At 40.2% G+C, this 26,304-nt stretch overlaps 2 protein-coding genes across 3 annotated transcripts; both read left to right on the top strand.

The window, feature by feature from the left end:
- Positions 1–40: 40 nt before the first annotated feature.
- LOC140923096 (acylamino-acid-releasing enzyme-like) lies at positions 41–16,752 on the top strand. Of its 2 annotated transcripts, none has more exons than XM_073373161.1 (25): positions 41–82; positions 1,170–1,429; positions 2,132–2,225; positions 2,632–2,707; positions 3,187–3,297; positions 3,932–3,963; positions 4,357–4,494; positions 5,821–5,912; positions 6,225–6,268; positions 6,898–6,962; positions 7,318–7,374; positions 7,476–7,533; positions 8,897–8,997; positions 9,447–9,498; positions 9,701–9,783; positions 9,947–10,004; positions 10,210–10,284; positions 10,877–11,041; positions 11,640–11,728; positions 12,808–12,918; positions 13,734–13,782; positions 14,369–14,399; positions 15,059–15,161; positions 15,463–15,569; positions 16,327–16,752. In XM_073373161.1, exons 1-25 carry the CDS (start codon positions 56–58, stop codon positions 16,430–16,432), a joined length of 2,184 nt encoding a protein of 727 aa, XP_073229262.1. In that variant the 5' UTR covers positions 41–55; the 3' UTR covers positions 16,433–16,752. The 2 variants fall into 2 exon arrangements, with proteins under 2 accessions (XP_073229262.1, XP_073229260.1); XM_073373159.1 differs by lacking the exon at positions 8,897–8,997 and adding an exon at positions 8,732–8,835.
- A 1,855-nt stretch (positions 16,753–18,607) lies between these two features.
- LOC140923074 (N-fatty-acyl-amino acid synthase/hydrolase PM20D1-like) lies at positions 18,608–26,261 on the top strand. The gene is made up of 12 exons (XM_073373135.1): positions 18,608–18,864; positions 19,421–19,653; positions 20,107–20,193; positions 20,419–20,552; positions 20,749–20,868; positions 21,518–21,596; positions 21,815–21,876; positions 22,368–22,446; positions 23,349–23,420; positions 24,471–24,584; positions 25,020–25,071; positions 26,035–26,261. Exons 1-12 carry the CDS (start codon positions 18,609–18,611, stop codon positions 26,259–26,261), a joined length of 1,515 nt encoding a protein of 504 aa, XP_073229236.1. The 5' UTR covers position 18,608.
- The last annotated feature ends 43 nt before the right edge of the window (positions 26,262–26,304 follow it).

Below are 26,304 nucleotides of genomic sequence, written 5' to 3'. Positions count from 1 at the left end.
ATATGTTGTTACTAACCAGATGACCAATAAAACTCGATCACTCGCAAATCACACGATGGCGGCAAGCAATGAGCTGGCTGAGGTTTGTTGAGAAATGTTAGTTTTCTTCGTTAGTTTTTGATAGATTAGTGCATTTACAGTGTCGTGTTGGTAATATGAATGTTGGTATTCTTTGCGCACAGAGATCTAATTGACGTAAGGTCTGTACACGAAGTATTTATGGTTCTACTAATATTCTAAATACCTGCGCTTTATGAAGAGAATTATGCTCGTGACATACATAAACTTATAATGAATTTTTTTCACTTCATTGCCCAGCTTAAAATTTACCTTTTATCTTTACTCCTCAAAGTGAAGCCTCCCAAGGGCTGGAAGCGATAAGTGACATTGTTCTGAAGAATGAAAATCTTTTTCCAAATCGCCGACAATGATCACAAAAAAAGTGCGACGAAGTGTCAGAAGTGTGACAGTCCGTGTTTAAGGGATCAAGGGAAAGCGGCGTCTGTTTACTATTATATCAACTATCTAGGCAGCGAAACAACGAACTATGTATCGTAGTTTCCGATCTTGATCTACAATTGTCTTTGAACCGTCTTGTAATATGGTATTGTTGTTAAAAGAATACCACCAGGGAAAAAGGTTGGCATATGGAACATTGTACCATCGATAGTCACGATTGATCAGATCATGACTTGCACGCGATTAGGACCATTCTTCCGCAGTGTGCAACAATGACCAACACCTAAAGCTAGTATAAAATTCATAAAGTCGTTTCATTTATTTATTTATCTTTTTCATCATAGACACCACCCTCCATTCATGCCCAGTCTTCTGTGAAAGGCAGAACTCCACATTCCCGTTATGAATTTAGGATTCTGACAGGTGCTTTCTGACAACTTTTCTTCCACCCTTTCCAGAACTCACTGAAAAATCCCTTCTTGTTCGTGGGTTTATAGGACAGTAGTGTTTTGTTCCAAAAAAATATGCGTACTCACCCCATAGAGGGTTTCTGGAAATTCCAAGGGAGAGAGGATTGTAAGGCCACATTTTTTAAAGGAACTATATGAGGCTGAACTGGAATTTCCAGAGGGTTAGGGATCTAACCAAAAAAACTCTCAACAGGGGGAGTATGATGCAAGACAATAATGTTTTTTCCCCTATAAAAATAGGATTTTGTTGAGAGAGCTGTGAAGGTTTACCGAGAATATGCCACTGTTGCCTCTGTTACCACTGCAAAAGTCTCATTACTGAATAGAGGTTCCAGAGGTGATGTGAATGAATTTAGCATTGTTTCCAAATGGTCTCAACGGGATTTGGAGAGAAATGAAAGTCGTAGTTTTCTCAGAAGTCATATTGCAAGTTATGAACCCACCGCAAAATCCATCACCAACATCAGAGAGCCTTCATTTCCAGCAGAAGTTCAAAACTTGTAAGTGTTAATATGTTTTTACATTTTTACTTTCCTCAACTGCAGTTATATGTTTACAATAATAACATTGTAAATTTATCTGATTATAATATTACATGTATATTTCCTCATTTATTTAGCAGAATGCATTTCATTCCCCCGAATATCGAAAACAAACAACACAATTTTGAATTACTATCTTTCTCTTATGTCAATATTCTTCCTTTTGAAATTTGATTTAAAATAACTTACATGCAAAATTTCCGAAAGAATGTAAGACTTATCCGTGACATTCACTTGAGATGTAAAAATTATTTTAAAATACTATTTTACAGGGCTGAAATATGTAAATAAATAGTTATAGTACCACAAAAAGTTTTTTGCTTAATATTGAGTCATCTTCACTTTGGAGATTACTAATATTATTTTAGTCAAAATTGTTTGGTTTTTTTTTCCTGGAATTTCCTACCTCTGTGGTCTTACACAACCTGTGCCCATGCCTAGCAAAAAAAGAAACGTGTAAGGAATCTATTAGTTAGAGCTGAAAAAGTAAAACTATGTAGAAACTATCATCGTAGAGTCCAAAGTCACTAAAATCAGTATATGATTCTATTAAAAGCTTTCTTAAAAAGATACATCTTATGTAGATGTTCTCTCTGTTCAGCATTGGTCATGCTTTAATTTCTTTTACTCTATTTTGTTTTTATTGCATTATTCTCTTAGGCAATTAAGTAGCCTGTCACCAAGTGGCAAACTTCAGGCGATAGTGCGAAAGGTACCAGGAAAAAGTGGACAAGAGGAGAAACAATTTTTGGAGGTAGACTGTATAATGATGGATACATGGGGATCGAGAGATTCAATCCAATAGTAGTGTGTCTATTACTTATGTTGTTGGTCAAAATGAAAATAAGGACATAATGGTTTCAACATAGTTTGATTCTCAGTTTTCTTTTAATCAATCAACAAATTTATTTCACTATGCTAGCCACATGGAACAAAAGCTGTCATGATTTCCAGGTGAGGCATAGCAGGGCTCGACGTTGAGACCCGTGGGGTCGCCAATGCGACCAGCATTTACCCAGTGGTGACCAAATTTTCACGCCTGGTCACCAAGGTTAATAATAATAATAATTTCATTAGAATACGTAAACATTTGCACAATATAGACTCACTAGTACTAACTTAGTTGATGTACAATTATGTTTCTGTCTGCTCTGGTGTAGATTTGGTCATCTGGTAACTTGTTTAAGAGTGTGGATGTGCAGGCATTTGACAAACACAGAAAGATCTGTGAGGGCTGTAAGTATTTGATAATGACAAGGGTTGTGAATAAATGATTTTCCATATTGCAGGTACCTGGGGGTGGTGACATTGCCCTTTCCTATCCTAGAAATAATTGTCCCACCCTACCCCGATAATTAGTTCTTAGTCCACCAAGGATTCCTCTGTGTCCTTTTTGGAAAGATGACTGTTTTGAACAGGTTTTCATCTTGGGAAATGTTCAGTGAAAGAACAGTGCATCTTAGAGAAGACTAAAGCCACTTACCATACTCACTGGCCAGACCGGTCCAGTCATAAGGAGAATTCCACTATTAATCAGGACTATTTTAATTCCTGAATGGTGCGCATGGCAATGATGGGTTTTAGCAAAAACTTTGGGAAGAAAAAACTAATATTTCATCCTTAAAATTTCAAAATGACCCGTCTGGCTTGCAACTTCTGAGTTTTGAAAAGCACCCTTAGTCATACCGGTTTTTTTTTTCCGATTTCTTTTCCAGCGCAATTTGGTTGCTTAGCTTGGTCATCTAATGAGCAGTTCTTGTTGTATGTGGCAGAAAAGAAGCTGCCAAAAGCTGTTTCATATTTTGAAAGGCAAAAACCCAGTACTGGTAAGTTTAACGTCTGATCATTGCTGCTATATTTTATGTTTAAGCGTTTATTTAATTACTTAAATGGATCATAGTTTACGGTTGAGAAGTCTGTTTCATATTTTGAAAGGCAAAAACCAAGTAATGGATAGTTTAACATGGTATTATTGTCGCTATATTTTAGGTTTAAAGCGTTTATTTGATTTCCCCGTACAATGTAACTAAATAGGGACCTTAAGATCCAAGGACGGCGATGGCAGAGAAAACGTCGCTGAAAAAGTGCATTCGTGTTCTTTGAATCTTCATGGCGATTACTCCAAGTTACTAACTTTGTGAAATGTAGGCGAACCCTCCTAAAGTTGAATCCCTAAGAACCATATCCAAGTTCAGGAAGAGAGAGGAAATTTCGTCGTCGCTTGTTTACTTCCTCTGTACATCGTGAAATTAGGCATTTTGACGTCGTAGTCGTGCAGTGACGGCAAAGAATGTACAAAAAAGCGTGATGCACTGCAAAATTGTTGTTTTGCTAATTAAACTTATTGCTTTTGTGGCGTTCCCGTTGCCGTCGCCGTCGTCGGATCTTAAGGTCCCTAATGGATCACTGTTCACAGTCGAGATGTCTGATAATTCTTCCATTACCATTATGTTTCTATAGGTGATTCATCTGACAATCAAGGTCAAGAAAAGGTACTAACAGAACGCAATACATCCTGGTCCCTAATCGTCCCTGGTCGGTTAGAACTGGGCTTTACCTTCGCGAGGTGACGTCGCCGCGAAGAATGAGCCGAAAACGCGTTCTCTATCCGCTCCGCTCCAGACCTCGCGACAGCGGTTTCACGCGGTCAAAGAGGCAAGATAACGGGTCTACGATCTAGACTGAGCGAAATGTATTTAACACGAAAAAACGTAAACTCAACTTTTACGTTTACGTGTGGCCTTTCATACATTGCCTTTATTTCATTGACGCACCTAAATTCACGGAAAATTACGTGACAGTGGAAATCAACCCTTAGGCAGCTGTAATTTTGTAGTTCTTTATTAAAACCGTAAGTTTTGTTTGCTTACCTTTATCACCCCCAGGGGAGTAAATTTGAATTCAAGGATGATTGGGGAGAGCAGCTAGTTTCAAAGTGTTCTCCTATCCTTGCCATCTTTGATGTAACAAAAGAAGAGGTCAGAGTACTGGATGGTGTTCCTGATCACCTATCAGCTGGACAGGTAGGTAGAATAATGTCTGAAAGAATGATTTAGTGTAAATCGCAGAGAAAATGATGGAGAGGGAAGTGGAGTGGTCGGCGGTCGTCGATCATGGCGGCCACAAATTTCACCTCTCCGTTCCTTGTTTTTGTTTCTGCACTCCTTCTTCGTTCCAAATTGGAACTCATTACTACTAACTCTGCGCTGTGCATCCTCAACCCAGTCATTTAAAAATGGCCTCTCTAATTTTAACATTTCAAGTAATATATCAAACATGAGATGCAGTGTTTCATCACCAGATGAAACACCGAGAAGAGAGTTGAAAATACGACGCGCAGCGGAGTATTTTTGACGAACTTCGAGGTGTTTCATCTGGTGATGAAACACTGTGTCGAATGTTTGATATTTCTTCTCAAACAAAATCATTTTTGAAGGAGAAATTAAGGATGCAAATACTAAGCAGTGTTTCATCCGATTTCCAAACACTCATTAAACATTAATTTCCTTTGTATTTTCTTAATGAATTATTAATGAGTTTGAGAAGGATTATTAAAGCACTAGTCACTATTAGAGCGGTTTTCATTTGAGTGTCGAAAAGTAATTGGTTTTGCACTTTCTACACGATGCGATTGGCTTAAAAGATTCGCGCCACCTTTTCATCCAATCAGAAGTAAAACCAAAGCCAATTGTGACGCGCTCGCATGCATTTTCCCGCGCTTTGCGTCAGCCACATGTAATTACTTCGAGTTTTGATTGGTTCAATGTATTGTCTGTGTCCTATGTGATTGGCCAGAGTAATTACTTTGGTTTTGGTTTTACGACACTCAAACGAAAACCACTCTATAACTAAGACCGCTGATGATACTCCTGTATCGTATATCAGTATCCCGCATGAGAGATTGATACGGTTATCAATTTAGATTTAGATTTATAAAGAAAATCGTTTTTGCAGCTTGCCATTCGGGCAAGCTGAGGCCGGCATTTACTAGCCCAGACGTCATTTCAACTAGCTCCAAAAACTTTTTGTATTCAAATTCCTCAAAAAACATCACTCTCCCGTCGGGTAAGTTAAAACAGGAATTCACTAGCCCGATTACAACATCCACTAGCCCCGGTCTATCGGACACTACTTTCTTTCCACGCTGGCCTAAGCGAGTGTTTATAATGCATTACCCGAGAAGGCTTGGGAAGGCGCTGTACATGGACACTACTTTCTTTCCACGCTGGCCTAAGCGAGTGTTTATAATGCATTACCCGAGAAGGCTTGGGAAGGCGCTGTACATGGACTAGGCAAGGGAGCATAGACGATCAGTGAGCCGAAATAATATGAAAACATTCTTTTATTAGGCATGCTGGGGACCAGATGATAACAGCGTTGTATTCGTTGGTTGGTTTAATAAGCCTTACAAGCTTGGTCTTATCTATTGCCCTATACGAAAGTAAGAAGTTAAACACGTTTTTACCTAGGAAATTTAATGTTTGTGCAATAATGTTCGAAACTCTGTTAACAGTTAACATTAAGTGTATAATATTAAATGCTTAAAAGGACTAGGTCCCATAGCTTCCGTTCATATTGCCTATTATTTCTTAATTGTAAATTCCAAACACTCAAAACTTACTGACAAAATCACTTGAACATTTTTCGGTGTCTTTTTTTTCTCTTAGGTTTTACTGCATCCGAATTCATTCAGTTGTTACGTGGCGACTTCTGTTTTTTGTTTATTTGTTTGTTGTTGTTTTTTTTTTTTCAGAAGCGCGTTGTTTTCTTTGTCTTTGGATCAAGCAAATAGTCTAGGTAAGCATGCAATCATTAAGAATTGAGACCCGTCAAGAATTACAGGCTAGAATTTTACCTTCTTTCTTGCCTACATCAAAAAAACGTACACATGAGACCATCTTTTTATATGCTAAGAAAAACTCTGCGAGCAATACCACAGCTTTTACATAGAAACTTCGTTCCCAAGGCACTCTCCTCTCTACTCTTCACTCGTCCCTCGAGAGGCCTCTAGTCTAGAAACCAGGTTGCTTACCTAACCGTTGCTTAAGTCGGGTCGTGGTTCAAGGCTCCGGCCGTGTTATTTCGGCATGAAGCTTTCCTTGACGACTCAGAGAATTTGACTGCGTTAGAGATCTGGAGCCCGTTTCTCCAAAGCCTCGATAATTAAAGAACTCGGAAAGCTGTTGTTGTTTACAAACTGGATAGAGTTTTCAATAGTTTTGCAATAAAACTATCAGTTAACGAAAAGAATTGGACTGGTTTCACTTGGCAAGGACCCGCGCTTCTATTCATTAGATTTTGATTTTTAGTTGAATATTTGATTTAACGGGACGTTCGAGAAACGGGCCCCAGCGCTTTTAATAATATCTTGCGGATGACTTCATGCTTTAACTTTAATCGGTAAATCTATTTCCTCATTAATTTAGAACAACTGACTGATGTCAAGTATGCTGTGCACTCTCCTCGCTTTAACCACGCCAAAGATAAATTGGTAGGTACAGGTTGATTGTCTCTTACGACTTGAACCAAAGGGAGTTACTTCCCTTAAGATTCACGGAGTTTCACCTAAAAATAGTGTCATTTACGAGATCTTGGAGTCGATCAGTATATTGAGTAATAAATAAGTTACTTTCACTGTGACGAGTTTAGGAAACACAGCTGTCTAATTCCTTGTCTTTTTTTCTTTCACTGTGATGGAAAACGCGCGACGAAAACTGCGTCCGCAGGTACCCATAGAGAGACGGTTCGTCTCTAAGGTCTTGCGGAAAAACAAGGCACTGTTTCGCTCTGTTTTTTTGTCAATGTTACAGATTTTTTTTCTTTTTTTTCCATTGTTCCCTTTTTAGATTTACATTGCCTTGGATGTCGGTGGCGCGCACTGCAAATGCGGAAGGTTAATGCAGGTTTGTGTTTCTTTTCTTCCTTGTTGTCCTTGTTTGTTTACCCTCAAGACAAATCTTTATACTTCACCAACTAAATGACTGCGTTAAAATGTTTGTTTTAGTATGACTGGAAATCGAAAGTTACGTCGACGATCGTTGATGTTGTGGACGTTCCAGAAAGTAAGAAATCTCTTTCCAGTCTGTATTCTTTAGCCTGAGTATCAGACGTTTCTGGGGGAAAAGGGGAAAGATGGAAGCGAAAAAGGGAGAGATCTGTCTGAAATCTCCTCTCCCCTAGCCCCTTAGGAAGGCCTGATACTCAGGCTAGTATTCTTTTGCTTTTATGTCAGTGTTTTCTTTAGCTTAAAAACGTAATTTTGTTTAGAGAGAGTGAAACTGGACAGTTTCAAGAACTGATAAACATATGGCCCACTAAGGGGTAGTGTAGGAGCTGCTCGTAAGAGCCCTCCCACTTGTTCGCAGGAAACAATTACATGTCATTCTTCCAATTGTTTTAGTATTGTTTGGGCCCAGGGAAGCGCACCATTGGTGACTTCTCTTCCGAGAAGCTACCACATGACCCCTACTAACTGTCCCCAACTAATAAGGTGATTGGCTGATAAAACTTTCATAGGTAGGTTTTTAAGTAATATATCAAACATGAGATGCAGTGTTTCATCACCAGATGAAACACCGAGAAGAGAGTTGAAAATACGACGCGCAGCGGAGTATTTTTGACGAACTTCGAGGTGTTTCATCTGGTGATGAAACACTGTGTCGAATGTTTGATATTTCTTCTCAAACAAAATCATTTTTGAAGGAGAAATTAAGGATGCAAAAATGAGCAGTTTTTCATCTGATATCCAAACACTCATTAAACATTAATTTCCTTTGAATTTTCTTTATGAATTATTAATGAGTTTGAGAAGGAGAGGGGAAAACCGGATTACCAGGAGAAGACCTCTTGTAGCAGAGTAGGGAACTAACAACTAACTCATCCCTTATATGGTGTTGCCTTGGAGATTTGAACGCAGGCCAACCTCATTCCCAGGGCCTTCTCGTTTTCCAATATGGCGGCGGCAGGAAGGCTCAAGGGATGGTCACATTGGTTGAAGACTAGTGCTGTCACTACTGCATCATCCCGTGTGGCCCTGATAGGTCTGAGGTTTCAAAGTGTCATTCCAATCTCCGCCCCCCCCCCCCCCCCCCCCTCACTGCCACCCCTATCTTCCCCTTGTATTCTGTAAAATATTTTAATTTTATCGAGGGTCCCGTGGAAGGTAAAAGGAACGTTTAGCCACAACCCACATGTACCGTTGTTTGTATGTGAAAGTGAACCCTGGATCTTAACTTTGTTATTATTTAACACGTATTACAGGAGGTGGTTTTGCAGGGATTTACATATGGGATGGTCTTCCAGAGCGTTGTTTGAGCAAAGATGGAGACCGTGTTGTCCTTAGCACTGTCTGGAGAAGTTCTCAGGTTAATACTTAGTTCACTTTTGTCTCAACGTTATTTTACAACGCGCTAACATCTTTTACAGGAGGCGGATTTCCAGGCATTTATAGTCGAGGTCTCTCAGAGCGTTGTTGGACAAAAGAAGGAAATGCTGTCGCAATTAGTACTCCATGGCGAAGCTCTCAGGTTAAATGGTTTTCACTAATAATAAAAACAACAGTAATGATAACGATGATGATTAGAATAACATCAATAACAGCAACCACATGGTCACGGTAACGGGAAGGACAGTGATTATAATGGCGATGATGATGATGATGATGATGATGATGGTGGTGATAAAGATGGATCTCTTTGTTTTAATGATGAGAGACAGAAAGAGTTTTACAATGGAATGAAGAAACCAAATATAAAACGTAAATTGTCTTCTAACTACATTTGTCCTGGCAATATTCTTATCATGATGTGCAAAACGTTAACCGTTCACGCTCTGACCCCATAAATAACCATCCTTCAAAGGTAACGACACCACGAAATTAACGCCTCTTTAAGGCTTTTAATATTGAAAGTTAAGTGGGTGTTTACCATCTTTACGTTACCTTAGTTACGTTTTTGCGTTTTCTTCTCATTTCTAGAAAATTATTCTTGTCAACTGTACCAACAAGACAGTGACTGACTTAACAACGGGTAAGTAGACTACCCTTTCATTGGAATACATAGCTACTTTCTTTGTTCGATCATAGATGCCCAACCTATTATGGAAAGACATTGTCCACTCCTCCAGTGTGCAGGCGATTCATATGCTCCAGAGACATTCATAAACCCATCCCTTGATGTTGAAGCTTTGTTACTGCTTGTTTTTCTGATTTCAATTTTTTTTTTATTTCAGCACCTGGTTCTTGGAGCCTACTTGATGTCAACAGTGATATCATATTAGCTTCACATTCGGCGCCAAACTCTCCTCCGAGACTGGTAGGTGGAAGGGAGAAGTTAGCTTTCTTTTCTTAAAGGCTTTAGGTACTTACCATCAGAAAGACATGTATGTGGACTACAATAACAGCTAGTGTACTGGAATAAAAACGCGTCTCCTTTACTAATGGTTCACTTGTTAACTGAATGTTGTTCCTTTCTTTAGATGGTAGCAACCCTGCCTGATGAAGTCCCGGAGTCCGGCCTGTCTTGGATAGCAGTTGGTAATAATGATATATCGATATTTCCTTCGATCAATTAAATTGATAAGTTATAAGACCTCACGTTACTTGAATTTCTCGCACAGTTTGGCTTGCTAATCACCTAGTGCATGAAACTCGAATACCTGATATTTTTCAATCTCAAAATGGGTGTATTAAATATTTATCTAAGTATTTTTGTTATTCATCTTTGTCTATTTCCTTATAGCTCAGTCTTCAGACCTAAATCTTGAGAAAGAAATCACCTGGACGCTGATGACATGTAAACCCAGTGAGCAATCAGGTTAGTATCATTTCATCTTGCCTTCAGGATGATCGCGTTGCCATTGCGATCAAGTTCGCCAACGTTAGACGTGCGATGATCGCAAAGAGATCTGCCAAAAATGTATGCTGCACCATCTTCGTTTTTGTTCGCTTGTTAAACCTGTTATGAAATATTTTGAAGGATATTTTTAAATTTGTCCCATGTTTTAGTCTCGCTTTTATTTCATTAAGTTGATCAAGGTTAGTCAGGATTTTGTCCACTTGGGTATTTTCCTGTTTCTATCTTATGAATTAATTGTTACTTAAATTTATGCTTAGCTCTCAAATTTAGTTAAACTGCTATTATTTAACTTGTTAGTAGGGAGAGTTAAAAGGAGTAAGAGTTAGAAGTAACGACGAAAAGTCGACTCTCGGTACCTTCGCATAGCGAGCAAGCCGCTCGAACACCCCATAAACTCGTTGCTTTTTTATTTTCTCGTTTCCTTCTTCTTTGTCGTGGTTGCACTGTATATTAAACAGTCTAGATGCACTAGCTGTTGTGCTATGGACACTGTCAAGCACAAATAAAGTTAATTTTGTTTAATTTCGCTCTACTCTCGTCCATTTTACAGATTTCCAAGAAGAATACGAAGCCGTATTGATTAAGCCTGTAATGAAAGATAGCAAGAAGCCTGCGTTGGTTGTTTTTTCTCATGGTGGACCACACACGGCCTACACTTTAGACTTTTCCCTGTATATTGCTTGTTTCTGTAAACTTGGATTCGCGATTTTAAGTGGTAAGTAAAGCTACATGCAAGCGGACGCAACATTGTTGGATGTTACATGTTGCGTCCGTTTGCACTCCCTGTTGAGTGTTGTTGGGTGTTGTTGCGTGTTGTTGCGCAAAGTTTGAAACCAGTCAAACTTTTAGCCCCGTGCAAACTGGCACAACACTGTTGGCCAAGAAGTCCCAACATTGTTGAGAGTTGTTGCGTCCGTTTGCACGTAGTGTAAACCATTAAGTATTGAATTAGACTAATCTATCTTTAATTTCTGATATTTAATGGACATACTTGTCCCTCTAATACCGAGATTTCGTATTTGTAACAGGGCTTAAAATAACGGCCGGTCAACGGGCAGTGTCCGGTTAAAAGTAATCTTTGTCCGGTCAGATTCTTGGATGGCCGGAAACTTTATCCGCTCCTTTACGCTTCTAATGGACATTTTAATTCAGAATTTCTGATTTTAGATTAGCCTTTTTAATAAGGGTTTTATAAAGTAATATCTTTCTTTTAATTGGTGGGTATTACATGGGTTTTTAAAGACCAGTATTTTTACCAAGTTTCTGGCAGATTTTATCCACATTTTCTTTAAAAATACATATTCATTTTTTAGTCAACTATCGAGGATCCTTAGGGTTTGGTCAGTCCTCTCTTCACTCACTTCCCGGAAATGTAGGAACACAAGATGTCCAGGATGTTCAGGTTTGAAACACACCAGAATTGAACGAAACTTCTGCATTAGAGGTTGTGGAGTATTGAAAAACAAATGTGAAAGTACTGTTCACTAGCTTTCATTTGAACGAATAGTACCATTTGAAAGTACTGCTGAAGTGGTTTCATAATTCTGTATGTCGAGTCGAGACAACTTGTCCGCTCGTACAAGTTGTGAAAAGTATTTTTCCACTCGTATCATGTCGACGGTATTGGACATGAATGGAATTTTAACTCCGTAGGATTTCATCCACAGACTCATAAGTTAGAGTTACATACTAAAATAAATAGTAACCATGTGAAAGTACTATTAAAGAGGTTTTATTTGAATGGTTACACCAAAGGATTTCAAACACAGACTCACAAGTTAGAGCTACATACTAAATAAATAGTACCATGTGAAAGTACTACTGAAGAGGTTTCATTTGAATGGTTACACCATAGGATTTCATCCACAGACTCACAAGTTAGAACTACATACTAAATAAATAGTACCATGTGAAAGTACTACTAAAGAGGTTTTATTTGAATGGTAACACTATAGGGTTTCATCCACAGACTCACAAGTTAGAACTACATACTAAATAAATAGTACCATGTGAAAGTACCGCTGAAGAGGCTTCATTTGAATGGTAACACCACAGGATTTCAAACACAGACTCACAAGTTAGAATTACGTTCTAAATAAATAGTAGCATGTGAAAGTACTGCTAAAGAGGTTTCATTTGAATGGTAACATCATAGGGTTTCATCCACAGACTCAAAAGTTAAAATTACTTCCTTAATTATTGGTACCGTGTGAAAGTACTGCTGATTGAGAAGCTGATGAGGTTTCATACGAATGTCAACACCATAGCATTTAATCCACAAACTCAAAAGCTAGGAATAAGTGATAAAATATAAAGAAAAAATAAACAATACACTTGAATAAGTAGTACCATTTAAAAATACTGCTGTTAATGTATCGTACATGTGATGAATAGATGTCTAGAGCGTCGGCATACTACGAAAGTAATTTTTGTTTAATTTTATTCTTAATCGCTGAAAACGTGTCTGTTTTTTTTTTTTAGCGTGTTGCTGTGAAAGTTTTGGCAAGCGGAGAGGTAGATACGTCAAACGTGTTTGTCATGGGTGGGTCCCACGGGGGATTCCTGACCACACACCTTATTGGTCAATACCCGGTAAGAGCGAACGTTTCGTTTGATCGGAAAGTATTCGGGAAATTTCCGAGTATCTTCGGGAATGATCTCCCTTGAGTGATGATGTCATAATATCAGTAGATGGTATCGACTAAATCGTGTGGATTGTATTAGGGAAACGTTTGTTTGCATTTACTTGACTTTTGTTGCCTCGTGGATCTTTTTGTTATTAGTATCATTATTTTTCGTTTTCAAAACGTAAGCTTAGAAAATCACCGTGTGAAATAATAAACTATAGCGTGTTTTCACTCACGTGGCCAGTAGCTATGAAAGTTTATTGGAGCAGAAGAAAGTTTTTACAGAAGAAAAAAATTCAACTCCCGTAGATTTGGTTTGGGACACCAATATGGCCGCCGTTTCATTGTTTCTCGATACCAATAGGGAGCTTTAGCATCGACGACGGCAACGGCAGCGAAAACGTCTGTTTTAAAAAGAATACCCGTTTTTTCAGTCTTTGTCGCGTTTATTCCAATTTGCTGAAAATGGCAGGTGTAGGCGAATTTCCCTGGAGTTGATTTCTTGAGGACCGCACTCAAGTTTAGAGAGTGAAAAAGAGATTCGTCGTCGCTTGTTTACGTCCTCCATAAAACTTGTAATTAGGCATTTTCACGTCGTAGTCGTGCAAGGACGGTAAAGAAATGTACATAAAAGCGTGATGCACGTACAAAGTTGTTGTTTTGTGTAATAAACCTATTGCTTTTTTGACGTCCTCGTTGCCGTCGCCGTCGTCGTTGCTAAAGCTCCCTAATATGACGGAGGTGACGTCACGTTAAAACGTTATTTTTCTCCATTTTTAGGATTTCTACAGGGCTGCTGCCACGAGGAACCCAGTGGTCAACGTAGCTGGTAAGCAGGTAGCCTGCGTAGAAGGCGCTTGAAATAATGGGCGCAAGACAGAACGGAGTGCGCGAGGGAGACACGCATGTGTTTTTCTCGTGTCTCCATCGCGCGCCCTGTTCTTTCTCAGCAGAAAGATGGACGATTGCTACACCCTGCGAGTAGTGGCTACACTTTCGCATTGAGTAAAGTGCGTAGTAGCTCTTTTTGAGCGGCCGCCGGCAATTCTTTTAAATTCTAAGCTGATGTATGTCCTCCTATAAAGCTTTTGAAAAGCAAAGTATTGTCTTTAATGCTGGTTTAATTAAAAAAAAAAGGAAAAAAGAAAAGACTAGAAAGCTAGTGTGAAAAAATTTTTCGAAACGTCGGGGAGTGTTTTGATCAAAGCTGAAGCCTGCGTTTCCTGCTGTTATCTCCCCTTTTGTATGTAGTATCTTGTGTGAAAATCTTTAAAATGAATCGCGGGTATATTTCAAAGAGCTACACAAAGACCAAGGATACAATTGACCGGCAACAAACAGAGCGGGGGCAGAGTTAGTGTCAACTATTACCAGTGTTACGATTTAGGTCACCATTTCTTTATTCTTGGTTCCAGCCATGGCAAGCATTTCAGATATTCCGGATTGGTAAGTCAGTATACACTACTCATTTGTACTCAGTGGCTTTTTTAAGCTTTTGGTAAGCTGCGGTCAGGCGGTCCTTCTTCCTTTTTTGCTTTGGAGGCGAGGAGAAAAGGACGGCGTTCTCTTTTTCCCCTTTCCTCGTTCGCTGACTTTCGCGCTATCCCGTTCCCCGAAAAAAAATAACGCCTGATCGCGGGTTAGGTGTTTTGTCAACTCGACTTTTTGTTCTTATTCCCAGGACCTCTCTTTTTTTCGCCGGGGGTAACTAAGACGATGACGGTAGCGATAGCCTGGAGAACAGGCGCTATTTTGGCGCGTTTTTAAGGCGAGCACGAAGTGGGCCTGGAGCGCGAGACACGTATGCCTTCCACTGTCGTGTTCCACGCCCACGCCCGCTTCGCGCTTGCCTCCCCTCGCTTAAAAAAAGGCGAAAAAAATAACGCCTATTCTGCAGGATACAGCAGCGAAAATTTCACTTAAAACTTGAATTCGCGCTGTTCCAAAATTAATCAAATCTTAGTTAAATGTTGGCGAATTTTTCTGGATTCTTCCCCTGCCTTCCCCGTTTTTGTTGCTTAACCGTCCTATTTTAAAAAGGTGGATTTTACTGATTCATTGAGTTGTGCTTAGTCTTGTTGAAACGGTTCTTTGTCATTATTCAGGTGCTTTTTCGAAGCAGGGCATGATTTTAGTCACGACAGCACACCGACTCCTCAAATGCTCACGCAAATGCTTCAGTTTTCGCCCATTAGTCACGTAAAAAAGGTAAAGAAGTGAAGATTTGTTGCTTTTTTGGGGGGGAGGGGGTGTGTGTGGAGGGGGAAGGGGTTGGTGAAGGTGCAACTGAGGCAAATAGTGAATTCGCATCACCTTGCTTGGGAAAATCTTGAATTTTCAACATCTTGTCACCACAATCTTGAATGTTCCACTTCTTTCCCGGTAACATCTCGAATTTTCAACATCTCAGTCGTGACGAATGGTGACGATTACTACTGTTTGTATTTTTATCCTATTTTCTTCCAAACATGTTGTGGTTCTTAAAGTAACATTTTCCTTTACATTATAGGTGAAGACCCCTACATTAATTTTGGTGGGAGAAAAAGATCTTCGAGTTCCCTCCAGTCAAGGAAAGATGTTCTATAAATTACTAAAAGCGCAAGGAACTGATACTAGGTGAGCGCAAAAATAGGCAACTGTGTTCCAACAAAGTAAAACCATGTCTAAAGTCGTATCGGATGAAAGGTCTTCATTGATTATCTTGTTTATGACACAAAACGTTCGTGGTGAAAAAGAAAACGAAATGATTTATCGTATGGATAGCCTACTGTTCACGTTGCCATATTTCTAGACTGAAAAACACTCGGTTGTTTTCTCAAAATCATTAAAGGGAGAAAAAAAACCGTATTTTTAGCGTCTCTCCCCAGTCTCGCTCTCTGTTTTCAGCCTCGTTCTAGACTTTTTGTTGGACTTGAATACGCAAAAATACGGACTGTTTTGCAGTCTGGCATATTTCTGCCACGGGGGTTGGTGGGCAGTTATAATTGCAAATTTATATTTTTTTAATCTGTTTTGACAAGGAGTTAGCGCTCGGAGGCAGCTTTCTGGAGATTATTCAGGAGAATTTGTATTTGTATAGTGGGACCTGAAAGGGTTAAATTAATTTGCCACATCAGTTGTTAGCAAAAATTTTGAACCAGGAAGGAGTGAAAGCGCCAACGAAGGAACGAAACATGAAGAATAATTTCAAAGTAAAGGGATTAAAATTGATAGTACTTGAACTAGTCTCCCTCGCAGCCGTTTTGAGTATCGTCACGCAACGCTCCTCCCCACAAACTTTGTGGGGAGGAGCGTTGCGTGACGATACTAAAAACGGCTGCGAGGGAGACTATACTTGAACACGAATCTCACAGCGTTTTTTCATTATTTTCAGGTTGCTGTCCTACTCAGAGGATAATCACCCGCTAAGCAGGGTGGAGACGGAAAGCGACGCTTTCATTAACATTGCTCGATGGTTCCATGAACACTTAAATAACTAGTCCAACAATTTTATACTTGAATTCTTAGGCTGATGTGAAATGACAGCATTATTATATTTATTTTTTGTGAGTGAAGAGTGTGCTCAGTACACGGTAAAATCAATTAAATCAGTATTAAGTGAAAAAATACAAGCTCATATATCTAATACATTCTGAAGCAAGAGAACTTAAGTTCTCTTGACTAAAGACAAATACTCGTGACATCCTACTGTTTCATGGATGCAGCTTGAGGCAGATACTCCAGATCTTCTGTTTAAATATGCAATATGTCAGTAGGTTCTTAGGTCTTTTTTTTTTTTTTTTTTTTCTGTTGGTCTGTTGTGAAGCAATCAATTAAAATTTATTCTCTTGTTGTTTAAAGCTGAACATTTATTTTCGTTTTCACCCGAGACCGGACTTTTATTAATTTCTAGCCTCTTGGAGGCGTTCAGATGGCGGAAAGTGGTGCGAAAAGGGGAGCGAAGCACCCCCTCGCTGTCTTTGCTGAACACTTCTCTCTCGCAGGGCAGTAGAACTGTAGTCTCCGAAGAAGCAGTTACTCTTCGACAACTAGGCATTTTTTTCTCTTTTGATTTTTTTTTTATAGTTTTACTGTCATCAAAACCGTTTTAAAGGAGCAGGGAAAGACACTGCTGATTTATTCGGAATAAATCATTGTTTCCCTGGCAAGTAGTCTTGCCTTCAGTCCTGCTTCATTAAGCTTACTTTAAGCTTAAATAAGCTGTAATATTTTTGCTTTGTTCTATTTTTGTTCCTGTTTGTCCCGGAGGGGACTCCGCATATGTAAGGGTGGGGATGCTCGTCGAAAATTTTGAATTAAGCCCCTAAAGGATACCGATCTGGGCGTGGCCCAAGCTTTTTTTTGACCCCTAAAAGAGACCATGTTAAAACACAGACAAATGAGAAAACTTGGATTATATGTATGGAGTAAATAAGACGAATTAAAAATATACATATCAAATATATATTTTTACATTTTTTCGCGTGCAACCATAAACGAGACCTTCACGGCTAAATATGATGGCGTTTTGCCAAAAACACCCTAAATGAGATCAAAATCCGAAATTTCACCCCTAAGCGAGACGACGAGCATCTCCACCCCTTTCATCTGCGGAGTCCCCCCCCCCCCCCCCCCTCCCCGGGCTCTTTGTTCTGTGACACTCGTCCATTAGATCGTTGTACTTTATTCAGATTTGTATTGTTATCCCTCTTACACGTACTTCGCCCCATTCTTACCTGAGATCAGGCCCAATTTTAGCGTTCTCATACATTCTCTCCAACGGCTACCGCTATTTTCGTTTTGCCTTGCCCGCCGGAATGTTTTTTAAAAGCGAAACGAAAATAGAGCCTGACCTCAGTTTACCCCATTATTACAGTTTTCACACATTTTACTATACGTCAATTTATATATGAATATATAGCCCCACACGGAGTATTTTTTATCCCTGATGATGCCGTTGATCGGCGAAAAAAAAAAGGATTTTAACTTTCACGTTTTAACTACAGCAGTTAAGGGGCTTACTCGAACAATATTTTACTTTCAAACAAATGCCCAGATTTTTTTGTTAGAGTTTAGCTTAACAACCAAGGAATCACTATTGCGGACAGAAACATTGTTTCTAGCCAAATGTGAATAAACTAAGACACAGTTTTTTTCAAAAGCAGAATTATGTGCGTGAAGCTAGAGTGTTTTCAAGAGTTGTTGGGTTTTGTTTTTGTTGGATTAATGCAATTTTCTTGCACTGATCCAAGGGGCAATCAGCGATGTGATCTTAGGACTATGGCTAGCAATCTTTGCTTCGAAAATGGTTGGAGAAGAACTACAAAATTTCAGGTGCTGTCGATAACCAACGACAGATGGAACCCGCTGTTAAAAAAGAAATATACAATGCCAGTCGCCTGGGATTATCGACTGTACAGGGGGGAGCGAGCGAATCAAGAGATTTTCAAAGGAGAGGTACAAACCATAGGAAGCGAGATAAAGAATATGCTAAACAGTTGTTCTTCAAATTGTAAAATGTTACAAGAATCCGAGATACAAATATTTCTAACAACAGGTGGCAGATTTTTTCAGTCCGATAGCGTGACGCGGCTCAAAAACAAGAAGTATTAGTTGCGTGACCTAGCTGTCACATGTAGGGAGACTGGTACAAAGAAGAAAACTGTAAGAAAAAACATGGCGGGTAGATTTTCGTACTTTCTCCTCTCAGCTCTTTTCACAGTCGTTTTGATTATCGTCGTACGGACGGTGATGTTTTCCTATCGTCCGGTAGCCGCTGTTCCTTGTCTACCAACCGATTTAGATTATATTCACGCAGACGAAGCCGCGAGGAAAAGATTTCAAAAAGCAATCACCTTTAAAACAGTGTCATATGATGTTGGGAATTACAATCGACAAGAGCTTCGAAAATTTCTTGAATTTATCCTACAAGGTAAGAAAATAAACTTTATCCTCGGCAGTGTTTTTCTACACTAAATGGGTTGAGTGTCGAGTTTTATTTGGACAGCTATAAGTTAAGGTCAAGTTTCTCAAGGGACGTGCCATTTTTCATGATATTTTTAATCTGCCCTCCCACCCCCGCTAAGGATGACGGGTTTCCAATAGGAAAGTTCGGTCGAGTTTTTCATAAAAGAACCTGAAAAAAATTTTGACCCATAATTTTTTATTTTCACAACTTTTTCCGAGGTGCCGACAAAGAACGAACCCTTCGGATTTCATTTTTCAATGCGCACAGACAGAAATTTGAGGGTTCAGATTCCAGTCATCCTTAGGGGAGGGGGGAGGGGGGTGTGGATAAAAAATAAAAAATCCCAAACCAGTTACTTTCCAGTTTCTAGTTGAGTGGACTTGCTTAATGATTATTAACAAGCTGCAAGTGATTTGTACGCTCAGGTTTAGATGACTTTCAAAAGATATAAATTTATGGATGGCCTCATAAATATTTACAAAATATTGCAACTTGTGTCTTTAATTTTTTCCTCCAACAGAATTTTCAGATGTGTTTAATCATCCTCTTGTGCAACATAAAGTTATAGCAGATTACAGCTTACTTTTGTCTGTAAAAGGCAGTGACCCCTCTCTTAAACCTTATCTCATTGCAAGTCACCTTGATGTTGTACCAGCAACCAATGAATCTTGGGAAGTACCGCCTTTTGAAGGGCGTGTCCATAATGGGTACTTTTGGGGGAGAGGAACATTGGATGTTAAAAATGGAGTCATGGTAATTAATCTTGCTCTGCAATAAACCTAATTCCCACTAATTTTAACCATAATGAGTAACAATGAATGAAGTTGAGCCTGATCACTCAAACTACTTCTCTTGGCCTGTAGAGCATTTTTTATCGGTTTTCGCAACACAGATGTCTAAAGGGAGAGCTGCAGTTTTGACATGATCATAAAAGGATCTAGAAAAAATTGAATATCCCAACTCAAGAGGACTGTAGGCTTCTTAAGTTTGGGGACTTGTGTTGACGTAATTTGGCCTTTTGCAAAAATATCATGTGGCGGATTCAATAACAGTAAAGGGGTGCCTGAAAGTCAGGCCTATGCTGTTAACTGCTTGCTTCTTCTTCCAAATTCCATTCCATAAAATGCATGTGTAACAGCAGAATTTTTTAAAAAAACCAAGAATGATTTAATCTGGGTTTCCCACGTTGTATGCAATGTTGTTTAGGGCTCCATGGAGGCTTTAAAGTTTCTTCTCAATCTTGGACACAAACCTCAACGCAGCTTTTTCCTGGCTTATGGACATGACGAAGAGGTAAGTGGAAAAAAGATTCTAAAATGGGATTTGGTGGTTGTTCCATGGTAGCACAGCGGTTTAAAAGTATCCTTGGCTTAAATTTTATTTTCCTTTGTTACAGACTTGTTGTCATACATTGATCACCGTAAATTATGGAAAAACAAACCAAGGATAGAATTGAACCACAACACTTTTTCAAGGGTACCGTTCTTCTTGATAAATGCAGTAATCTTTTGCCTATAGGTTTCTGGGAATGACGGAGCCCGACAAATTGCAGCACATTTAAAGTCACAACAGGTGGAGTTGGAATTTTTAGTTGATGAAGGGACAGTTATTGTCAAGGATGCTGTCCCGGGAATGAAAATTCCCTTTGCTTTGTGAGTATGCAAAGTAAAATGCACAAGTTGCCTCTTTAAGAAATTTATAGCTACGTCTTTTTGCTCTCATATAAATCTCAGTGGGGTCATTGTGAATCAAAGTTATTTTTTTTACCTGAAATCATCATGATGCATGGGTTATGGCAGTGGCTTCTTGCATATAACAGACCTTATTTTTGATATCTTTGATTCTTAGAATTGGTGTGGCAGAGAAAGGTTTTATCACAGCACAACTTAGTGTCCATACATCTGCTGGCCACTCATCAATGCCACCACGGGAATCAAGCATTGGAATTATGTCAAATGCTGTAGCTAAGTGAGTACTAGCATTTGAGCGTGGCTTTTCTGTTGACTGTGTTGTTCTATCGTTTGTTAAGCTAACCAGTCATTTCATCTGTACCAGATGTATGGCCATTTTTTCATCTACCAACTGAGCTAGCCATCCACTCAGCCAATTGTTCAGTCAGCTAGTCAGTCAGTTAGTTAGCCAGCCATTCATTCAGTCAGTCAGTCAGCCAGTCAGCCAGCCGGTCAATCAGTTAGTCAGCCAACCATTCATTCAGTCAGTCAGCCGGTCAGTAAGTCAGTCAGTCAGTTGGTCAGCCAGTCAATCAGTCCTCCAGCCAGTCAGTCACTCAGTCAGGTCATTCAGTCATCCAGCCAGTCAGTCAGTTGGTTGATCTGTCAGTCATTCAGTCAGTTAGTCAGCCATCTATTCATTCAATCAGGCAGCCAGTCAGTCAGTCAGTTAGTCATTCATTCAGTGCATCCTCCAGTCAATCAGTAATCAGTCACTCAGCCAGCCAGTCAGTCAGTCAGTTCGGAAGTCAGTTAGTCAGCAAGTAACTCTGTCAATCAGACAGTTACTCAGACAGTCAATGAGACCATTTTTTTTTCAGTCAATCACGTTTTCGTTTTAACTCTTTCGTAAATTTCATGTTTTTTTTGTTTATGTTTATGTTCAGATTAGAATCTTGTCCAATGCCAGTTGTCTTTGAGTCATCTGGACCAATCAGAGAAATGTTTGAAAGTTTTGCCCCTCAGGTAACAGTAAAGTGTCTCCATGCAAGAGCTAGAAATTTTTCAGACTTTCACTACGCAAGTGAAGCAAAGGGATTATCATGTTGAGCTCAATTTGTTGTTTGTGATTTAAACACACCAAGAAGAATAAGGTATACCATGGTTTATAGTCTGACATTTTACGATTACATAGTGATTTCCTTCACAGTAATTTAGTAATCTAATATCCGCTTATTCTACAGGTTCCAGTTTATATGAGGATTATAGTGGCTAACTTGTGGCTATTTAGTCCAATTTTTACAAAGTAAGTAGTTTATTATAAAGCCTTTTTGAAATACTGCCAGTTTTTGTTGTTGTAATAATTATTGTTGGAAATCAACCAATAGCAGCCAGAGTTAAGGAGCCTTGAAGTAACTTTTAATTGCTTAGATTCATCGCTGTAGCTTTAACGCTTACGTCTTGAACAAAAATAAAGAAACTTAAATATTAATTTAGGACCTTTCGTCTTACCCGAGCTGAGCACTAGTAGCCTGCGTAGCTGTCGTTTTCATTTCCTCTTAGCCCAGCACAATACACACGGAAGACGTTTGAGGGCGAGCAAAACAGTAGGAGCGGCCTTGCTTCTCTCCTGCGCTTCCCCCGCTTGGCTAAAATTAACGGAAACGAATACTTCGCAGGCTAAGCACCGAAACAATAGGGTACCTCGGTTGCTCCGTTGCCAAGGTAAGACTAAATGTCGCTTCACGTTCGTACGGTACGCTTTATGTACCCATTTCAATTATTTCTCTCTAACAGAATTCTTGAGTCAAAACCCTCCACTAATGCGTTTCTCCGTACCACAACCGCTGTTACTCAGTTTAATGCAGGGGTAAAGGTATGTGACAGTGCTGTAGACCCATGCGTAGATCATTCCACAGAACAAGCATTGTTTTAAAATCTTTTACAGTTGAGCGCAACTGGAGACAGAAGACCGAAAGTGGAGCGGAGGAAGGGGCAGGAAGCCTAAAACCGCTCGCTTCCCTCACGATTCGCACTCGCCTGTGAGGTATCAGATCGTTTCGCCCGAAGGTCGATTCGCCCTAGGGTACTGAGTTCGCCCGGACTTAAGTCGATTCGCCTGACGTGTATTTTAATTTCGTTTTTTAAGCCTGAAACAAGGAACAAGCGTAAAGACAGGGACTGCACATATGAAATCCAAGCTTAACTAAAATAACTCTGATAAGCATTTTCACCGTGTTGTAGAGTGTTTCGTCTTTGGGAATCGACTTAAGTCCGGGCGAAACGTTGTCGGGCAAATCGACTTTTGGGCGAAACGTCCGTAGCCTTTGAAGCGCTAGCCTGCTTGCAGGCTGTCTTGTAGCAAATGAGAAACGCTACCGGCAAAGCACTCTCTTGTAAGGTGCGGGAACGTTACCTGGCGACTGGGAGACGCGAGCAGCGAAACATTCCCCCTGTAGATGAGGAGAGCGGCAAGCAAGCGAGTAAGAGACAACGGGATCCTGAATAGATTCATGGGTTACATTAGACTCGTATCCAGCGCAAAACCCAACTCGAGAGTCTGCTTGTAAACTAGTGTTCAACGCGCATAGAAAAATTAAATATCTTTAGGTATCATGACTAGGGACTCGAAGTTAGGTGGCGATTTCTCGATCCCAGCTTATGCCTTCTCTACCCTCTTCTTGGCTCTTTGATTGTAATGGTTTTTCCATTGATTGCAACTTAAAATGTGCCACTTTTTCCTTCTTTTTTCTAATTTCTTGCGATTATTTTTCACAGGCAAATGTGATACCGTCCTCAGCGAACGTGACGGTTAATCACCGGGTTCATCCTGGCAATACTCTGGAGGAGGTGAGGTAACACTCTGAATTACCATATAGCTTGCTCTCGATACTCGACACTCTATACTCGGGGGAGGAGGGGGGGTCTTTGATCACAAGTGAGACCCTCTTAACTGGGCTCTATCATGCTGTCGGGTCCTAACAAGGACGAAATGGCTGTCCGTTAATAGCTGTCCGTAGTTGCTGCTGCCTGCTCATGTGTAGGGCACTGGCCATATCGCGGAGTCAAGTTTTTTAGTGTGTGCTTATTGTTAAAATTTTCGTCTCCAGGGGGCTGGGCGATTTGGGGGTCTTTTTCACATGCTTTTTTTTTTCTTTAAATGATATTTCCACACTTTATCCTTTACTGCAGACAATATGCGTTAAACAACAGAACTGTGAGACAAAGGTGGTCGAGCGTCATATATTTCGGAGAAATTAACAAACCAGGCTTTCCTCTCATCCCACCTTGACAGAAGGCCCTTCTTACTTTCGTGGGTTTGCCTGGGTTTCTGGGACGTATTCGGTTCTGCCAAGGGCGGCCAACCTTTCCCTGAATGCTCCGAGGTCCTTGTTTACCTGCAGATGCTGAGAAGACTGCCGCCACTTTTGAATTACTCACTCGCCTGCTTTACGCTTAGCCTTAGTTCGAAAGGGGAAGGGATAGGGAATTTGGGCGTGAGACAGCGCTTGAGGGAGGAGCCCGAAATCCCCCTTCCCTTCCCGTCGAACGTCTGTTACGTAGGCTACGTTACACTTAAGGCCGATTTCCACTGACGTGTTTTTGGCGACGCACGTTAACGCACGTTAATTTTAATCACGTAAATAAAATAGAAGCAAGATATAAAGTCTTGAGATTAAACGTGAAGTTGAGCGAGGTTCTACTTTTACGCTTACGTGCGACCTTTCATACATTGCCTCTATGTTATTACGCGACAGTGGAAATCAACCCTTTAATAGACGGTGTTTTAACATATCCCTGACTTGGGACGAGGTTGTTTTTCCAGAGTGTTCCTAAAGACGCGTTGCGCTAGTCAATACGGCAATGACAGGATGCCAAGTTTGTCTCCTGTTTTAATAGGTTCTTGAGCATGATCGTCGCTGCATAAATGATGATCGAGTTGAAATTCGTGTGATGCAGTCGAGCGAACCTTCTCCTGTATCTAACTGGGACGAACATTCTTTTGGCTTCCAGGTACAGTTCTAAGTAGTAATCGCGATTGAATCAGCGTCATTTTGGCGGGAAAACGTGTTAGTCGTCGTCACTCTACCACGAGAATGTCGAAGTGGCGGAAACAAGTTATCAAATGTTAGAAGGTTTATCATTTTGCGATCGGGACAGGGCTAGCCTCCTTCACTAAAGATGACACTGCTAACTTTTCTAGTGAAAAATGGTAAAATGAAGCTTTCCGGGGAGTCTATATTTTGAGAATAAGCCAAAAAAACTTAAAGTCAAATCTCGTACTTGTAATCGTCCTCGAATCTAAAGGATTTTACTATCGAGAATTTACACAAGAAATTAAGAGACTGTTACAATTATATGGTCATCGTTCTTTGCTTTTTATTACTGGAGGCATAGCCCAGTAATTTTCAACGGATAATAAGTATTCTTTTTTTTCCATTTCTTTAGGTGATATCCAAAAGCGTGCGGCAAGTGTTTACGGAAGTCGGAGTGTCGCCAGGTAAGCTGCACATTGCCGCAACCTCGTTCCCAGAGTCCCCTCTTCTACGTCCGGCGTACAAGTAAGAGAGGACCCTGGGAACAAGGTTGGGCGCTGCCGCTGCTGTGTGGTTCACTGCCTACTTAGGTACTAAGCATAATAGCTTACCTATCCCTCCCCTAACCCAAGATTTTGCACTTATCGAGAAGTAAGGGTTAAAGGTTGAATAGGTTGAAGGCTTGTTTCTAGTGGAGAGTACAGTTAGCTTATCCAGTCAGTTTACAGGCACACCACTCAAATACCTCGAAACAAATATTGGAAATAGAACATAACAGGATTAAAAACCCTGGGAGGCAACCAGTTGGCTATTTACAAGCGTGGCCGAGGATTTGAACTCGGGGGACGACCGAGAACAAATCTAGCAAGTCGCCTGAGCGGGACTCGAGCCGGGAACCGCCGGATTGCGAGTCCGACGCACTGAGCGCTCTGCTTCGCTGCCTCCCATGCAGGATAGGGGAGAGGGATTCTGAGAAACTGCCCACCGAGCCCTCCCCTAACCCAAAATTTTGCTCTTATTCAGAAGTTAGTGTTTACGTTGAGTTAGGGAGGGGTAGGTAAGTAGTTTCCTCGAATCTTATACTGACCGCACAGCCACTTTTTGAAAACATGCGCGTTTGTATTGATGAGGTCTTGGGGCAGCCGAAGGAGCTACCGTTGAAAGCATTTGCAAGGCTGGAGCTACACCACGCGGCACTTAAAATCATTCAGGCTAATATTTCAACTGAAAACAGTTAGATTTGTTTAGGGCGAGTGTACACTTACCTGAAAAGATATAGCGGCTCGCGTCTTAGCTGTACCAATGTAGTTTGCAAAAATCCCCTTCTGTTGGAGTGTCAACTTTGCAATTAAAATAGTTTCTTTGCATGTTGCAGTGTTTCCAGCGTTAGCATTTATAAATTTTTATTACTGTTGTTATTTATACAGGGCTTATGATTGCAAACACAGATACCAAACACTATCTGGAGCTTACCGATTCTGTGTACAGGTTTATGCCATCAGTACTAACTCCTGAGGATGCTAAACGCATTCATGGCTTTAACGAAAGAATAAGCGTTGAGAATTACGAAAAAACGATCAACTACTTTTATCATTTGATGATAAATGCTGATGCAGCGAATTTGGACACGGAGAAACCACACAGCGAATTGTGATATTTATCGTTTGTTTTTAATACAAGAAGTTGTTTTAGGTACC

This window comes from Porites lutea, chromosome 13 (genome assembly GCF_958299795.1).
Source record: "Porites lutea chromosome 13, jaPorLute2.1, whole genome shotgun sequence".
NCBI classification, from domain to species: Eukaryota; Metazoa; Cnidaria; class Anthozoa; order Scleractinia; family Poritidae; genus Porites; species Porites lutea.
The sequence above is the reverse complement of the archived record's forward strand: the minus strand, read 5'-3'. Positions and strand labels throughout refer to the sequence as shown.

Excerpts from the sequence above, each read along its gene's own strand:
- LOC140923096 (XM_073373159.1), top strand. The coding sequence starts at position 56 with ATGGCGGCAAGCAATGAGCTGGCTGAG. Across the intron at positions 7,534-8,731 it reads TGTTGTGGACGTTCCAGAAA|GAGGTGGTTTTGCAGGGATT; the intron begins GTAAGAAATCTC and ends CACGTATTACAG. Across the intron at positions 9,784-9,946 it reads CAAACTCTCCTCCGAGACTG|ATGGTAGCAACCCTGCCTGA; the intron begins GTAGGTGGAAGG and ends TCCTTTCTTTAG.
- LOC140923074 (XM_073373135.1), top strand. The coding sequence starts at position 18,609 with ATGGCGGGTAGATTTTCGTACTTTCTCCTCTCAGCTCTTTTCACAGTC. Across the intron at positions 21,597-21,814 it reads TTGAAAGTTTTGCCCCTCAG|GTTCCAGTTTATATGAGGAT; the intron begins GTAACAGTAAAG and ends CTTATTCTACAG. Across the intron at positions 25,072-26,034 it reads GGAAGTCGGAGTGTCGCCAG|GGCTTATGATTGCAAACACA; the intron begins GTAAGCTGCACA and ends TTATTTATACAG.